The 19,838-nt window shown below is 32.6% G+C and overlaps 1 protein-coding gene across 2 annotated transcripts in view; it reads left to right on the top strand.

Moving 5' to 3' along the window:
* The window catches only part of CTNNA3 (catenin alpha 3), a 1,809,955-nt gene that overhangs the window by 1,623,136 nt on the left and 166,981 nt on the right, over nt 1–19,838 (top strand). For both annotated transcript variants that reach the window (XM_070470726.1, XM_070470725.1), the window contains exon 15: nt 14,713–14,894. In XM_070470726.1, the coding sequence (XP_070326827.1) occupies nt 14,713–14,894 (182 nt within the window). The remainder of the gene's footprint in view (nt 1–14,712; nt 14,895–19,838) is intronic.

Raw genomic sequence — 19,838 nt, 5'->3', positions numbered from 1 at the left:
TGATACTTTTGAAGAGTACAGATCAGATATTTTATAGACTATCCATTGATTTTGGATTTATCTGATGTTTCTCTCATGATTATGTTTATGTTCTCAGTCCAAGAAATCAAGTGGCATAAGATGACAGTATGTCACATTTCTCATGATGTTGGCCTTGATTACTTGACTAAAGTGTTGGCTATTGGCTTTTCCACTGTGAAATTATGTTTTTTTTTTTTTTTGTCATAATTAGTATCTTGGAGAAAATGATTTAATGCTATTCAAGTTTTATTTCTTCTCAAGTGTTTATCTACTAATTTCAATGTTCATTGCTTTATCTTGCCACAGATATTATGTGATATTTGCCTAGCAATCATTTTTATATCCCTTATTTCTTATGAATTTATTCATTAAAATTAAAAGAAAGCTGTCCCTTGTCTCACATGATTTGTTCAGTTTGTTTATATCATGATGGGCTCATGCATATTTATTGTATTCTATGGATTTTGTTGTCCTGTTTCATTGATTAGTTGTCCCAATTTTGCTATCGGAAGCTATCTTTTTATTATTTTCTCTCTGATATTTTTTAAGGAATTGCTTACTTTTTTGCATCATAAGACGATCCAAGTTCAATAAGTTTGTCAACTCTTTTAACTAAATTCATCTTACCAATATCAGATGGCAACTGACAAGCAAGCCTTTGCACATTACTTCTTCCAGTGAGCACCTGCCTGCCCCTAGACTTCAGATTAATTGGTTGCCTTGTGATCTCTAAACAAGATGACCTATTTTTAGTTCATTCCCGATTGACTAAACTTCAGACAGGTTTATTCCTGACTATAGGTCACTGACTTTCCTTCCCCCCCCCCTTTTTTTAAAGAACATTTCCTTTAGAAAACTTGTAAATTCTTTCTCTGTTCCTTTGAGATGCAAATATTCTCCCAGCCTCTTGCCAAGTTTACAGTTCAGAAATACTTTTTGCAAGGACCTGGGAGCTACCCCTTTGAAATAGAATAATCAAGAACGATAGTATCTCTTATCTACCAGCCTCTGCTGGATAGTAGGAGCCAGACTTCAATAAGCACCATTACCAAACATAGACCATCTAATCACATTGACCAACCTCCTCTTTAATGTCTTCTAATACTTTTCCACTAGCTCATTCCAGTGCTTAAAAACTCTTTCAACTTTTGTTTAGCAAAGTTGAGTTCTCTCCCCTATTGCAATACTCTTGAAATAATTTTCCCTTGAATGTTTAATTTAGCCAGTGCAATTTTTCATTGATGTCTCTGATGGGCTAAGAAAAAAAGGTCATGAACTTTTAAATTCTGACTTCGTCTTTTTAATGTGGATGCAATGTTTACTCCAATTTTCTAAATATTCAGTTAAAAAACAGGTTGTAGCTTTAAAATATTTCCATTCCCACTTTGTGAAATTCCCATATTACCCCCAAACATGTTCATATTTTTATTGTACACAAATTATGTATATGGGTGATTTTTAAAGAGTTTAAAATATTGGGTTACTATTGGAGAAGGAAATGGCAACCCACTCCACTACCCTTGCCTTGAAAATCCCATAGAGGGAGGAGCCTGGTAGGCTACAGTGCATGCGGTCACAGAGTCAGACATGACTGAGCAACTTCACATATAGACTAAGAAGGGAATAGTCATGGAAGGTTAGTCTCAAATGAAAGTAATAGATCAGTAAGGGCAGAAATGCAGAGTAGAAATGTGGGCTATGGGAGGTTTATGCAGATGTAAATTCTCAGTAATTTATAGTCTTCTTTGGGAGGCGATTATTGAATTATCAAAGAATGTGATAAGGAGTTTGATAATTTTGTTTTTTAATATGGAAACTTTAGTTAAATATGGAACAGAACAGAAAAAAAAAAAAAAGGACAACTACCCAGTGATATAGTCACAAAATAATATTTTTGAATTTTCTTATATATATATATCTTTTTTAAAATACCTAGCAGGTGGTAATCAGGTTACAAAAATATAACTATTCACTTTTCTTTGGGGATTAGATATCTGGTCTTCAACTGAAATTAATCTAATGAGCTTTTCAATTTATCATGTATGTGTGATGACAGGTGTTATCAGCATATGTATATAGATTGTAAACATGGTACTATATTAAATCATAATATAGATATGTATATAAGGATAATATATGGATAATTATTTTCAATTCTGTGCTACTTTTCTCAGATTGTTATTTTATTGAGAAAATGTTGTTAGTAAGATAAAGTGTTCAAATTCCCATAAACTCTTGGGAGGAAATCAGTTAATTATATTTATATTCAGTTATACATTTCATACATGTATAAATACTATAAATTATATTCAGTAAAAGTACAATTAAGAAGGAGCTATACTATCAGTAGAGATGTAAAATTTTTTCTCAAGTTATATCTGTTTTAGTGGTGCACTATTCATATAACTTATCAAAATTTTATCTTTTAAAAGTACTTTAATTAGTTATAAGCAGACATTAAAATCACATCATCGTAGATATTTGAAAACCATATTTAGTAAAACACTTGCTTTTCTGGAACAGTTCTAGAACAAGTTATTTTGGATAAAGATATACATTTTTAAACTTAAAACCTACTGAAATTGGTCTTCAATTTGTATTCCATGTGATTTAACTTACCAACCAAAATATTCCAAATATAATTTGATATTTTCTGAGCAGAGGGATTTAAAATTTTTTGAGTGCAGGAATAGTGCCATATAACTCCTATGCAGTCAATGCTAGGTGATGATGCTATAGATGACTCACTGTCATTATTATGACCAAACATAATTATACTATGCTATAATATACTGATAGGATGGTGGTGTCCTGATTTGCATAGGAAAGTTTATTCATAAACTGAAAGACCCTGAGTTATTTGAGCTTTCTGTCACCTTGATAGATTTTATTTTCCTTTCCTGGGATCAGACTAGCACTCTTCCTGTCTACTTCCAATTTACTGTAAACTGGGGCATGGAATTCAGGTAACTAAACTTCCTTAAATTGGATGTAAAGTATAATTTACTAAGGTCTGAGTCACATCCTAAAGGCAGTCTTGTGAATAAAATTAATGGGCTTTTTAAGACTTGATTGGATTTCTCACAGCCTTTATAATATTTACTTATTGAATTGTTCCTTATTTATGTGTAGCAGTGTAACTTCAAAGCATGAGGATTTCTACTTTTTCAGCCTTGACAAGACCTGAGACAAAAAGTATTACAGAAACCTAGAATGAAGATTTAAAGAAAAAAATTATGCAGTAAAATATTAATTATTCTAAATCCTTATAATGTTTATATTAAAAAAATATAGAGAGGACCATATAGATAAGAATATTCATTTTTTTGTTCAGCCCCTCAGCCATGTCTGACTCTTTGCAGCCCCATGGACAGCAGCACGCCAGGCTTCACTGTCCTTTACCATCTCCTGGAGTTTGCTCAAACTCATATCCATTGCGTCGGTGATGCCATCCAACCATCTCATCCTCTGTCATCCCCTTCTCCTCCTGCCTTCAATCTTTCCCAGCATCAGGGTCTTATTTCCAATGAGTCAGCTCTTTATATCAGGTGGCCAAAGTATTAGAGCTTCAGCCTCAGCATCAGTCCCTCCAATGAATATTCAGGATTTATTTCCTTTAGGATTGTCTGATTTGATCTCCTTGCAGTCCAAGGGACACTCAAGAGTCTTCTCCAACCAACACCACAGTTCAAAAGCATCAATTCTTTGGTGCTCAACCTTCTCTATGGTCCAACCCTCACATCCATACATGACTACTGGAAAAACCATAGTCACATTTACTTAAATTTCAATCATATGGTACACACCAGGATCCTGAATGAATTTGTTTTCTATGAGTCTTCAGTCATATTTAACTATGTGAGGATTACTTTTGTAGGTCATAAATCTCATTTAATATTTGCTTTTATTGGTAGAGGCTTCCCTGATAGCTCAGTTGGTAAAGAATCCACCTGCAGTGGAGACCTGCATTGGATTCCCCGGTTGGGAAGATCCGCTAGAGAAGGGATAGGCTACCCACTCCAATATTCTGGCCTGGAGAATTCCATGGACTGTATAGTCTGTGTGGTTTCAAAGAATCAGCCATGACTAAGCGATTTTCACTTTCTTTCACTTTTTACTGGTAAAACTTGTCTCAGTACCAAAGAACTCAGAATTGAGGCTTCAGGTATGTCCAAGGATAGGTTGAAGCATCTTTGATCAGTGATACGACAGATGAAATTGTATTTTAGGATAAGAGAATAAACTATGTGGCCTATAAAAATCCCTGATGCCTTGACAAAATAAGAAAATAGCAAATATTTATTTTCCAAGCTTTTAATGTTTTTTAAATAATTCTTTCAAAGTTTTAATTTAATTTTGTTTTATTTAAAATTTATTTTTTTTACTGATTTTATTTTTCCATTAAATGTACAGAAAAATTTAACCCTCTGTAATGTACACACATATTTCCATGATCTAGATACAGTACTTTTAATATACTTCCAGAGTCATAATTGCTTTGTGTTTCTAAACTGTTTCAAAGAAGTTTGCAACATCGTAACATTTTATGCCTAAATATTTCAGCGAGTATCTCCTAAGATAATTTGTATTCTGTTATATAACCACAATATTGTTATCATTCACAGGAATATTAATAATCACTTTTAATACTTCCTAATAATCTGTACTCAAATTTCTCTATTTGTTTTCCAAATGCGTTTTACAACTTTATTTTATCCTAAAATCAAGACATAAGTTGGTTTGAAAGCAGTATAATACTATTTTTCTCAAGGCTAACATTTAACCCCTAGTGCTAAAATCTATGCTGCAAATGAAGCCATAAAAAAAGAGGTATGGCCACCCGATGCGAAGAATTGACTCTTTGGAAAAGACCTTGATGCTGGGAAAGATTGAAGGCGTGAGGAGAAGGGAATAACAGAAGATGAGATGGTTAGATGGCATCACCTACTCGATATGAGTTTGAGTAGGCTCTGAGAGTTGGTGGTAGACAGCGAAGCCCAGCATGCTGCAGTCCATGGGGTTGCTTAGAATCAGACACAACTGAGTGACTGAACTGATAGCATAAAAGGAAAAAACAACAAAGACACATTGGAAATGTTTCTTCATTTATAGGTAATATGTATATGTCCCCTGCAGGCCTCGTTTCCATGATTGTAAAAGGTAGATATTAACAATATGAACCTTAGAATATTATTATTCAAATGGTGTAATTTTCCAAAAGTGCTTAGCAAAGTGACTGGCATGTGGGAAGTATGAACAGATGTTAATTTCCATTATTATAATTACCATTAGAAGGTAGGCAATCAATCAAGTAAGCCTGATGATTTAATACTTAACTCTGTTTCAACCCAGACCCTGAAGACTCTAATGCTTTATAATAAAATGAGATAGGTCTTCTTTAGTAGGAATCTGTGTGTATACCCCACAAGATTTTAAGAGTATTCATTTATTTTTGACAGATGAGGAAATGTAGAACTTTATAAAGCTAATATATTTATAAATTTGATGTAAAAGACTATGTATAAAAATATAGAAATGCATATTATTCCTTAAAGCGGAGTCCAATTTCAATCCATAAATATAATTTAAAAATATATAAAACTTTCCTTAATGAATTCTCAAGAATATGTTTGAAATTCCAATTTAGTATGCTTAAAAAATCAATCCCAAAACACTTTTTTATGAATTTTTTCTCCAAATTTTAATTAACTTGAATTTCTGCTGGCAGTACTTTAGATTTCCTAAACTCCAGTTTAGAAATATTCTACTGCTTATATTTTTGATATATTAAAAACATCTTCATTCCCAAATGCCTCTGGGCTTATTAAAAATTATAAATGCTATTATAAATTCAATAAACTCTGGAGATAAGAATAAGAATTCTTCTTTTAGAAATATTTATCTAATATGCATATATCAGGCATATATTTTTAATGTTTAAAAACATTTTATTTTGAATGTTGAGTTCTAGTTACCCACCCCCATGAATAATATTAATCAAGTAGGAATTTCCTAATATTTATAAAAAATAGTAATTGTGGATTACTTATTTTAATAAAATACTGTTTCTGTATTCTTTCCAGGTTTATGGACAGTGAAGGAAGCAGAATCATATGATTTGCTTAAGAATTCAATTTTCACATAAAATTTATAGCTAAATAAAGCAAAATGACTTTATGGAAAGAAAGAAATATTAATAATGGCAACAGGTAGATTTATGTAACAAATCTGCCATTAACTAGCTGGATAACATTTTTCAAGACACTTTTTTCCTAGAGCTCAATTTCTTTATCTACAAAATAAGCAATTTAGATTCTAGAACTTCTGAAAATAAGAGAATTATGGTGAGATTCTCTACTATACAGTTTTTTTGCTTATGGAATGTATTTACTCAGTATATTGCTTGATCGCTTCCTCAACTCTATGAGATAGCTATGTGAATATTTTTAAGTGCTCTTTTCCATAATCAGCTTCCTTGGTGGCTCAAATGGTAAAGAAACTGCCTATATTGTGGGAAACCTAGGTTTAATCCCTGGGTTGGGAAGATCCCCTGGAGAAAGGTAAAGCTACCTACTCCAGTATTCTGTCCTGGAAAATTCTATGGACACAGCCTGGCAAGCTGTAGTCCATGGGGTCACAAAGAGTTGGACATGACTGAGATACTTTCACTTCCATCATATTTTAGAAAGTCTTGGAGGCCATGCTGTTGTAGTTATATACATTAATTATAAGCACCATTGACTAAGACTCTAATATATTCAAGGTACCGTTGCTTACAGACATAACCCTAATGGTCAGAAAACCCCTAATAAGATTATTATCATTTAGCATGTGATGAAACTGCTGGTAGTTAAGTTACTGTCTATGAAGCTAGTACTTGACAGAGCTGGAATTTGAATGAACCTCTGTATAAAAACATTTTTCTTTTGGTCTTTTTTTCTATTATCAATTTTTTCCTATCTTTTTTAAAAGGTAAAATGAAAATCATTTGATGTGGTTAAGTAAAAAAAAAAAAGCTAATATAAGCATATCACTATTTTAGGTAGTAGTGATGAGCTTAGTGAAATTTAAAAGTAGATAAAAAGATAAGATCAATTGTGCTATTAATGTAGTCAGAGAAACAACTTCCAGATGTTCAAGCTGGATTTAGAAAAGTAGAGAAACCATATATCAAATTGCAAACATCTGCTGGATCATCAAAAAAGTAAGAGAGTGCCAGAAAAACATCTACTTTTGATGTATTGACTATGCCAAAGCCTTTGTGTGGATCACAACAAACTGCAGAAAATTCTTCAAGAGAGGGGAATACCAGATCACCTGACCTGCCTCCTGAGAATTCTGTATGCAGGTCATGAAGCAGCAGTTAAAACTGGACATGGAGCAACCGATTGGTTCCAAATCAGGAAAGGAGTATGTCAAGGCTGTATATTGCCACCCTGCTTATTTAACTTATATGCAGAGTACACCATGCAAAATGCTGGGCTGGAGGAAGCACAAGCTGGAATCAAGATTACCAGGAGAAATATCAATAACCTCAGATATGCAGATAACAGCACCCTTATGGCTGAAAGTGAAGAACTAAAGAGCCCCCTGATGAAAGTGAAAGAAGAGAGTGAAAAAGTTGGCCTAAAGCTCAACATTCAGAAAACTAAGATCATGGCATCCCGTCCCATCACTTCATGGCAAATAGATGGGGAAACAATGGAAACAATGAGAGACTTTATTTTCTTGGGCTCCAAAATCACTGCAGATGGTAACTATAGCCATGAAATTAAAAGATGCTTGCTCCTTGGAAGAAAAGCTATGAACAACCTAGACAGCATATTAAAAAGCAGAGAAATTACTTTGCCAACAAAGGTCCATCTAGTCAAAGCTATGGTTTTTCCAGTAGTCATGTATGGATGTGAGAGTTGGACTATAAAGAAAGCTGAGCACCGAAAAATTGATGCTTTTGAACTGTGATCTTGGAGAAGACTCTTGAGAGTTCCTTGGACTGCAGGGCGATCCAACCAATCCATCCTAAAGGAAATCAGTCTTGAATATTCAGTGGAAGGACTGATGCTGAAGCTGAAACTCCAATAATTTGACCACCTGATGGAAAGAATTAACTCATTTCAAAAGACCCTGGTCTGGGAAAGATTGAGGGCAGGAGGAGAAGGGGATGACAGAGGATGAGATGGTTGGATGGCATCTCCGATGCAATGGACATGAGTTTGAGTGGTCTCCAGGAGTTGGTGATGGACAGGGAAGCCTGGTGTGCTGCAGTCTGTGGGGTTGCAAAGAGTCGAACATGACTGAGTGACTGAACTGAACTGACTGATAGAGGAATAATAAAATTCTGTTTGAAAGTAGAGTATTAGGAGTTTGAGATTAACATGTACACACTGCAATATATAAAATAGATGATCAACAAGGACCTACCCTATAGCACAGGGAACTCTACTCAATATTCTATAATAACCTACATGGGAAAAGAAAATCTGAAAATGAATGAGTATATGTATAACTGAATTGCTTTTCTGTACACCTAAAACTAACACAATATTGTAAATAATACAGGAATATAAGACAAAACTAAATTAAAAATTAAACTAAAAATTTAAAAATTTACATTAAATTAGAAAATTAAATTAAATTAAATTAGAAAATTAAATTAAATTAAAATTAAATTAAATTAAATTAAATTAGAAAATTAAATTAAACTAAATTAGAAAATTAAATTAGAAAATTAAATTAGTAAATTAAATTAGATAATTAAATTAAATTTTAAAAAAGAAAATGAAAAAATAAGTGAACAGAAAAAATAAAAGAAATTAATTTCTCCCTTTTAGAGGTAGGAACTTAGGAAATGTGTAAATGTAAGTGACCAAGAAAATACAAGATCAGTGCTATAAAATTTTTGATACTACACTCCTGTTTTTCTTTATGTGTTGACAGTTTCTATTAACAGCTTGAAACAAACATTTATCATATATATGTCCCTACTTTGAGGAAACTTTCAGTCTAAAAGCTGGAGAAGGAAATGGTAACCCACTCCAGTATCCTCGCCTGGAAAATCCCATGGACAGAGGAGCCTGGTGGGTTACAGTCCACCGAGGGTTGCAAAAGAGTCAGACAGGACTTAGTGACTAAACAACAGCAACAGATAGTCTAGGAGCAGAAGATCAAAACAACAGCAACAAGTAGATTCACCATTATTATGAAAGATGATTCTGCTTTTAAAGACCTTTCATCTAGTAAGATAAGATATTCACATTCACAAACAGCTAGGCTACAACAGAGAACAATATAAACATCCTGAGAGATTTCATAACATGTCCTGAAATTTTAAAAGGAAATTACATATAGCTGGAGAAGAAAGATATACTCAATGAATCTGGCTTGGAATATAATTAAGTTTGGGCCAACAAAGATGAGATGAGGAAAGAAGATGAGCCAAATAATTAGTGGGCAATACCTTAAGATATTTACCTGCAACGACAAATAGCTTGATTTAGCTTGCGTGTAAAGTGCCTGAAAGGAAGGAGAAATAATATTGAAAAGCTCATAGAGACAAAGGTCGTAGTGATGCCTGTGTCATAGTAATTTCACTCCTAGATATAATCTCAAGAATGCATCCATATGTGCACAAAAAGAAAAATATAAGAATATTTACTATTCATAACAATCAAAAATAGAATGTTTCCCAAAAGGTTGTTAATAGAATTACAGATAAGTAAATGGTTTTATGTTTCACAAAGTGGAATACTGTCTTTATATAGAAATGAGAATAAACCAACTGTAACTACATGCATCAGTTATAGATGTATTTCAAATATATAAAAGCTGGACATAAGAAGCCAGGTACAAGAGTATTGTTACTATTCCATTTTTATAAGGTTCAGAAACAGGAAAATCTATAGCTTTAGAAATACAGGTGATGATGTGATTGTTCTTGAGAGATAGTGGCCATAAGATACATGGACACCTTTGGGATGCTGCTAATTTTTGTGTTTCTTAAATTTGGTTGCTTAGTACATGGATTCACTCAATTTATAAAAGTTGTTCAATTGTACATTTATGGTTTGGGAAATTTTCTATGTGAATTTTCTACTTTAATGGTGATATTTGAGGAATTTATGGCCTTTATTCAATAAGAAGACATGAAAAGGTATGTTTTAGGCTGAAGAACTGCACAATCTTATCAAAGTCAGATTCAATCAAGTGATAGCAAGACAGAAGTATTGAAAATGAAAGAGAAAATTAAGATCTGAGCTTGTATAATAGTAATAGAAATACAAAGAAAGAGGTGAATGTGATAAAAGTACTGGTGATAAAATGGACAAACATTGTGCCTAACAGAATGGGATAAATAAAAGGAGAGAACTTTAAATAAAAAAAGAAAGTAAGATTACAAGCCTGGGAGGCAGGTAGTACTGCTGACAAACTTGAAAATAAAGATAAAGGATTTGGTAAGTGTTGACAAACTAGTCAGCATGTCAAATCTGGCCCATTGACTGTTTTTGCTTGGCTCATGAGATAGACTGTTTTTGTTTGTTTTATATCTTTAAATGGTTAAAGAAAATCAGGATAGCAGTAATCAGAATAATATTTTTGACATGTGAAAATTTTATGCAACTCAAATTGAAATGTCCATATAAAGTTGTATTGGAACATGGTCATGCTCATTTGTTTGAATAGGGTCTACTACTACTTTTGCATTACAGTATCAGCAGCGTTAAATAAAGTAATAGACTTATTGCAAAATATGTACTAGTAAAGATGTACTATCTTGGGTTTTTGAAAAATTTTGGTAACCTCTGTTTTATAGCTAAAATTATAAATGATATATGTATTACTTGAAAATGCCTTGTAGGCTAATGGGAGCTTTTGTTGAAGAGAGGAGAATAACCTTAGAATTCTGAGGATCACTAACTGTGTCAAGTGAAGAACTGAATCTCTTTGTATGAGTAACCATTAGCATTTAATAGCACTTAAGAACTTTAAAAGCTGTACTCATATTCATTTGACCTCTAAAACAATCTGTTCAATCAATATCACTTTTTCTAGTTTACAAATAAGAAAACTTTGATTTTAAAATATATGAGACATATTATGGAGAATAAGCATTTCAGAAATAGAAGGTGATAGAGAAATACAATTGAGGAGAAGGTAGATATTTTGGTATTTGGTGGGTGGTATTCCTCTCATTTGCAGGCGCAGTGATAGAATGAAAACTCTAGAGCTAGAGCTTCTGGGTTTTCATCCTGGTTCTACCATTTACTAACACTACAATGTTGAGTAAACCACATAAACTTTTAGAGACTCAGTTTCATAATCCATAATATTAGAGTAAGAATGTTCTTACCTCATAGGGCTGCTATGATGATTAATTTTAAATATATGTTAACTTGGCTAGAAGAGTATTTAGCATATATAAATGTTATTTTCACTGTCTTTTGGATTACATGTTTTAATCAGTTAATATACAATGTAATATCATTTGGATGGTAGGGATTCAAAAAGCCTTTAATAACTCTTTATATCAGAGTTGTATTCTATATATTTGAGCAGGAGTAAAACCACTTAGCCAGCCAGCAATAATGTCAGAGATTCCACTTGATTTATCTTGAACTTTGTACCTCAGTTCTTTGTTTATCCTGCAAAAATATAATCCAATAAGGAACTTTCACCCAGAATTCCTAAATATCAAATATTCTCTCAAGTTCTACTTTGATATTTTCATAATAATTGAAATTGATTGATGGCATATAATACGTCATTTACAGAAGCACCAAAATCTTCAATAAAGGTGTCACTCAGTAATTTAATGCTTTTTTGTTCTTGTTTTTCCTCATGTAATAAAAAAGGTCAGAATTCTTCAGAACTTTCAATTTTATAAACTATTGCCTGACTTTTGGCCTTTATCTTGTCAGGAGTAAATATCTGCCAATTGTAATTCACCATGTGAGTTGAGATGTTATTAAGGAAATTGAGTGCAATCCATGAAATTCTTGTCCAGGACAGGGTCAGTCTCAATGCTATCGAATAATTGACTCTGTTTCCTGTATGACAGGTGGATAGCAGTTGCAATTATTGTCATTTTGTGTCTGGGGAAATGTAGACAGGAGAGTTAAGTGACTTCCTCAAGATCATATTGGAAATTAGTGACATTCCAAGCAACAGAACTTGGAATATACTTAATCAGATCACCTCTAGAATAGTTTGAACTTTATCATGAAGACAGTGAAAATGTTTCCACCATATGACAGAATACACTTCAACATTATTTCTTAGATCCTAGAGTCATGCATTTATTATCTCTGAGATAAAGACTATAAAAAGAGGTCCCAAATAAATTGATCAATGGCTTTATTATTTGAAACTTTAATTACCTTTTTATGAAAATGGGGAGAATGGTAATGACTGGTAGTGAAGAAAGAAAAATTCATTTCTATTTTTCAGTTAGTTTAGTGGTTAGTACCTTACAGGTTTATTAATGGCTTGTATACCATTGATTTAAAAGGTAGCTGTGTTTATTTACATATTTTGCCACATGCCAGCAGCAGTAAAAGTTGCTCTTCTTCTAAGGTATCACATAGGCCATATTTCCTGAGAAAAGAAACTACAATCTATTTTCACCTCCTAAGGAAGAGTCATCTATACACTCACTAATCAAATGTTTAGTCCCAAAGCTTAATTTAGTTCTTGAAATAAATAAGGAAAACAAAGCAAATTTAAGTGCTAGATATGTGATTATATTTTCACTGAATAAGAAATAACTATTGAACTTCCCTGGCCACCCACTGGTGACATCTCTGAGCTTCTACAGCAGTAGTGGGTTCAATCCCTGGTCAGAAAACTAAGATCCCACATGATATGTGGTATGGTTAAAAAATAGAAGAAATAAAGAAGGAACTATCATTTACTGTACACACAATATGTATCAAGCCTTGTGCTAACTGAAGTATGGATGATTAATCCTGAAAATTTTAAAATACCAAGTTATTTTAGACCCTAAATTAGGCCTCTGATTGGTAATAAATGACAGATAATTGACATTGGTTCTGTGATTTTTATTTTTTGTTATATTTTCCATTGATCATTGTTATAATTTTCCATTAATATATTTTAGTTTCATTGTTCTTGTACACTATTGCCTCAATTAAATGTATTTTCAGTATTCTGAATATAGTAATCATACTTTTGCAAAGCTTTCTAGATTATATCTTCCAATTTTTCCATCAATAGATAAAGTAGAAATGAACATCTGGAAATGCACAGGAATTGTGCATATATTTCCTGTGAATAATCAATAAAATTCCACTTATATAGCATTTATCATTTATAAATGTTCTGTTTCAAACCTATGTGCTTGTTCTACTTTTTGATTATGTATGAATTTCTTTTTTGACAAGATGATTGAGTAGACAATCTCATGAAATTTTATGATCTTGATTAATATTATCAAATCACTTTCATTTCAGAGTTCTTCTTTATTTGAAAAAAAGTCATAGGTTTCAGGTGCTATAATTGTTTATATGGTAGTATAGTTGTATGGTGGGCTTTCCTGGTGGTTTAGAGGGTAGAGATTTTGCCTGCAATGCGGGAGACCTGGGTTTGATCGCCAGATTGGGGAGATACCCTGGAGGAGGGCATGGCAACCCGCTCCAGTATTCTTACCTGGAGAATCCCAATGGACAGAGGAGCCTGGCAGACTACGGTGCATAGAGTCACAAAGAGTCAGACACAATTAGGTGACTAAGGACACATCACAACAGTGTGGATGATTTACTATGATCCCACATCTCAAATTTCAAATGCAGAGGCAAGTCTGCATACTGTTCAAAATATGGCATATACAAAGAATAGTACTACACCAGTGCATTAAGTTCACTGTGAATAAGAATTTACACCTCAAATCTCAGGATGCTAATTAGGGAGGGCTGCCTTAGCAAACCTTGCCTATAACATTTTTATTCTTCCCTCAGATGGTTTGTATACACATACACACCTGAATATGTTTATATGTACCATATACACATTAGTCCTTAGAATTTTATAAATGAGCTTCTCTATATACATATGATGTTTAAATGTACACTGTTCTGTTTACCAATGTATATTGTGTTTATAATTAATTCTATCTATTAATGTAAATATATACATAGATATACATTGTCTCATTTCAAGATTTTTTTTTAATTTCTACATTTTGAGGCATACTATTAGTATAATTTAAAGAGGTATATACTTGTCTAACATATGAGGCATTAAATTATGTTTGAATTAATTTGTAATATATTCAAAATTTGGGAAGTCCTACATTTATATTAAGGAATAGATTTAAATATGTCATATATTAAATTATACTTTGATATTCATAAATTTAATGTAGTTCTAATACTGTAATTTTGCATTCTAGCATTGTTGCAAGCAATTATGATTCAATAGATTTTTATACAAATAGTTAAACCTGGATAGTTTTGTTATATGACTTTATGGCTGACTCATGCTGGTGTATGGCAAAAGCCGACACAGTGTTGTAAAGCAATTATCCTTCTATTAAAAATAAATTTAAAACAATAAAGCATTTATTATGTCTCTGTTCTTAAAGGAGCGAGTTCTATAAACATCTGATAGTAATCACTTCTTTGTAAAATGTATTTGACATAATGGAGTGATTATAAACCTAATTATCACCTATTTTAGGCTAAGATGACTCAATTGCCTGAGGCAGAAAAGGAAAAGATTGCTGAGCAAGTTGCTGACTTCAAGAAAGTGAAGAGCAAGCTGGATGCTGAAATTGAGATATGGGATGATACGAGCAATGATATTATTGTTCTGGCCAAGAAGATGTGTATGATCATGATGGAGATGACAGACTTCACAAGGTAATTATGTGGGAATTGGTGTGTAATATTTATTATATTAGAAACATTTGTCAAATTAGTGAACCTTCGAGTTTTTCCTAGTGTCAGATGCTAAAAATTAAGTGGTATGGGAAAAGTAAATGATGAAGAATTAGAAAGTTATAAGTAGTTTCTAGATGTTTTGATAAATAAATGAGGCAGAGTTTCTCATAAACACCTGAAGAACAATTTTAGAACACTTTATGTCTTCACTCTCAAAGACCTTCTTTGTGTATTATACTAGCTTTTAAAAAAAATGGTAAATCAAGTTATGATTTCTATTGGAGCTCTCTGAATGATTAATTTTCGTAGCTACATACGAAGATATCACCCAGATATATTTGAAATTACAAAGACTTAATGATGTACATGAAGGAATTGTTCATTGTGTATATGTTCTAGAAATAATGAACATGTTTCTTATTGTTACTGTTGTTCAGTCGCTAAGTCACATCTGACTTTTTGCCACCTCATGGACTGCAGCATGTCAGGCTTGCCTGTCCCTTACCATCTCACAAAGTTTGTTCAAACTCATATCTATTGAGTCAGTGATGCAATCTAACCATCTCATCTTCTGTTGCTCCCTTCTCCTCCTGTCTTCAATCTTTCCCAGCATCAGGGTATTTTCCAGTGAGTCAGCTCTTTGCATCAGGTGGCCAAAGTTTTGGAGTTTCAGCTTCAAAAGCTACCGGAAAAACCATAGCTTTCATTGTATGGACATTTGTTGGCAACATGATGACTATTCTTTTTAATATTCTGTCTAGATTTATCATAGCTTTTCTTCCAAGGAGCAAACATCTTTTTACTTCATGGTTGCAGTAACCATCTGCAGTGATTTTAGAGCCGAAGAAAATAAAATCTATCAATGCTTCTACTTTTTCCCAATCTCTTGGCCATGAAGTGATGGGACTGGGTGCCATGACCTTAGTTTTTTGAATGTTGAGTTAAAGCCAGCTTTTTCACTCCCTTCTTTCACCCTCATCAAGAGGATCTTTAGTTCCTCTTTACTTTCTATCATTGGAGTGTGTCATATGCTTATCTGAGGTTGTGGCTATTTCTCCCAGCAATCTTGATTCCAGCTTGTGATTCATCTAGCCTGGCTTTTTGCATAATATACTCTGCATATAAGCTAAATAAACAGGGTGACTGTAGCTTCAAAATATTATTTTATAGAACTAGCCAAAGAACTGTAATGTATAGAGTGCTTGCCTTACCAGTTACTAAATGAACAAAACTAGAACAATTAAAATAATTTAGTCTTGATGTAATTATAAAAGCCACAGAACAAAATATTCTGAAGCAGACCTAGTATACTTATAAAACTATTCATTTATATTGCATACATTAAACATAAAAATAACTTTTAGATGGAGTAATGACATAAATGTAATTTAAAAATAATAATAAATGGAAAATATTCATGAATATTCACTCAAGTTAAGCCTGAGAAAAGTTTTCTAAGCATTATGCACAAACACCTCATAAAAATGGATTATGAAATTGAATAACATTAAAGGTTCTAAGTATCTATAGAATGTCCTAAACCACACTGAAATATAAATGAAGGATTGATTAAACATCTGTAACAGAAAATAACAGAATTTTGATGTCATTTATATATGATGAATTATCACAGATATTAAAAATTTTGAGTTTCCTAGAAGAATGGACAAATATATATACATTTATACAGATATAAGTATATATGGACATAAACAGGAAATAACCTAGAGAAATGAAAGAGAATCACAGTATATGTCAACCTTTCCCCTTCCAAACACCACCACCTTAATGCTACCCACTAAGGAAAGTAAGTGTGATTAGTCACTCAGTTGTGTCCGACTCTTTGCAACCTCATGGACTATAGTCTGCCAGGCACCTATGTCCATGGCTATTCTCTAAACAAGAGTACTGGAGTGGGTTTCCATGCCCTCCTCTAGGAGATCTTCACAACCCTGGGATCGAACCCAAGTCTACTGCATTGCAGGTGGATTCTTTACCTTCTGAGCCACCAGGGAATGCCTAGGATAGCATATACTTCACAGTAATGATTTAAAGATAGTGCTGTCGTCTAGGAGCCCTGCCTAAAATGGAGAAGATTCAGATCAATGACGTACAAAGCTACGTAATGAGACATAGAAAATGAGCATACTTCTGGGTACATATGCAAAGGAAATGAAATAATTACTTTTAGAAGATACTATTTTTCCCATGTTCACTGTAGCATTCATTATTCACAGTAGTCAAGATATGGAAACAATCTTAGTGTCCATCAATGAATGAATAGATAGAGAAAACATGGTATATAAAAATAAATTTGTATATATTGTACATTTAAATAAATGATATGTATGGATTCTTTTAGTTATAATAAAGGAAACCCTACCCCTGCCATTTGGGACACATGGATGACTCTGGGGGGCATTATGTTAAGTAAAATAAGTCACACAGTGAAAGATAAATACTATTATAATTTATAAATTTATATGTAGAATCTTAAAAAAAATTAGAGAGTGGAATGGTGGGGTTTGAGGAGTAGGGGAAATGGAGAGATGTTGGTCGATGATTACAAACTTTCATTTATAAGATGAATGATCTCTGAAGATCTAATATATAGCATGTTGACCATAAATATTGATACTGAAATTTGCTGAGAGTAAATCTTAAGAGTTCTCATGCAAAAAAAAAAAAAAAAAAAAAGGTAATCATGTAAGATAATGGATGTGCTTAATTAAGTTGATTGTTGTAATCATTTCACAGTGTATAGATATATCAAATCATCACATTGTACACTGTAAATGGATTTTTGTCAAGTATGCTGTAATAAAGCTGAAAAAACAGCATCAGAACAATTTAGTTGATAGAAAACTCACATCTAGAAAACAATTACAAAACACAAATAAAACTGCAACACAATACTGCAAACTAAAGTGCAATTCAAAAACTAAGGAGTTGGGGATGCATATTTAAAACTTGGATTGATAAAACCAAAAACTAAGATAAATTTTAAAAGAGAAAAGGGAAATGAGAAATGCAATGAGTTAATAAGACTTAGGGAGGAAATTAATGGATAAAAATGTCTAAAAGTTGAAAAATTTTAGTGCCCAAAGAAAATAGATTCAAATAAAAATTCCATAAGGGGAAGACAAGCAGGAGATTAAGCAAGAGAATGACTATGAGATAAAGATTTTTAAGAAAGAAGGAAGAAAAGAGGAAGAAAAACTTGAAATGGTGGCAAGACTCCCTTTGAAGAATTAAGAAATAATGCAACAACTAATATTTAAAATCTAAATAAAAAACATTTTCCATACATAATAGTAAACTTAAATTTACAGGTTGAAAGATACTACAGTATTCCTAGGAAATTTGATTCAGACAACATTAACACATACACACATATGTTTTCCTCATATATAAAAGTACTAATATATTACAACTGGCATGTACTATATTCTACATATCTGTGTGTGTGTGTGTGTGTGTGTGTGTGTGTGTGTTTGGGTGTGTAAAATAGGGAAATAGCAAACTAAAACCCACTGAGTAGTTTAAAAATTATGAAAAACAATCCTTACCTCCACAAAGGAGAGGCAGGTAAATACTTCTAACTTTGTCTGATATCATTCCTTGTGATTATCTCTATGTCTCTAAGCAATATACTTTATGAGATATGATTTATTGGCTTTTCCTGCAAATGAGAATATAGGGCATTTATATTACTTTTTCTTCCATGTTTTCCTATTTTATGATTTTATTGTTTATATTTATAGACCTCAATAGCATTTCTTATCTATAAAATGTATATTGTTATATGTATATTAGTTTATCTCAACTTCTCACTCTGTATGATGAAGAAATATCCACTCTTATCCTCTCTTCTGCCTCTTATTGCTTCTGTCCTACATTTCATTTATAACCCAACTTCTTTCTACTATACTTCTTATATTAAGATAATTCATAAAATATTCACATTTTTCTAAACAACTAAGTCACTCATGCTTATTCTAATATTTTATTCTGAAAGTGAAGATTAATAAATGTTTGTTATTATGTACTTATATAATTATCCTAGATAGGAAATACATATGAAAGAAACATATTTCTAGAAAACATTAGAGTTTAGGCATAAAGAATTCACACATTTATTTTTTTCTTTTTATTGAAATATATTTGCTTTACAGTGTTGTGTTAGTATTTACAGTACAACAAAGTGAATCAGTCATACATATACATATATTCCCCTCTTTTTTAGATCTCCTTACCATTTAGTTCATCACAGAGTGCTGGGTAGAGCTCTCTGTGCTATATAGTAGGTTCTCATTAGTTATATTTTATACATAGTAGTGTGTATATGTCAACCCCAGTCTCCTAATTCATTCCTACCCCCCATCTTCCCTTTGTAACCATAAGTTTCCTCTCTACATCTGTGATTCTATTTCTGCTTTGCAAATAGTTCATTTCTACCATTTTTCTAGATTCCACATGTAAGTGATATTATATGGTATTTGTTTTTCTCTTTCAGGCTTAATTCACTCAGTAAGATGACCTCTGGGTCCACCCATATCTTTGCAAATGGCAGTATTTCATTCCTTTACATGGCTGAGTAATAGTCCATTGTATTATGTACCACATCTTTATCCATTCCTCTGTCGATGGACATTTAGGTGGCTTCCATGTCCTGGTTATTGTAAATAGTGCTGCAATGAACATCAGGGTGCATGCATCCTTTTGAATTATGGTTTTCTGTGATATATGCCTCGGAGTTGGGTTGCTGGGTCATTTGGTAGTTCTAGTTCTAGTTTTTAAGGAACCTACATACTATTCTCCATAGTGGTTGTACCAATTTACATTCCCACCAACAGTATAGAAAGGTTCTTTTCTTTCCATACCCTCTCTGGCATTTATTGTTTGTAGATTTTTGGATAAAGG

The sequence above is a fragment of the Odocoileus virginianus genome, chromosome 7, assembly GCF_023699985.2.
Source record: "Odocoileus virginianus isolate 20LAN1187 ecotype Illinois chromosome 7, Ovbor_1.2, whole genome shotgun sequence".
NCBI lineage: Eukaryota > Metazoa > Chordata > Mammalia > Artiodactyla > Cervidae > Odocoileus > Odocoileus virginianus.
This window is presented reverse-complemented; position numbering and strand designations above follow the sequence as displayed.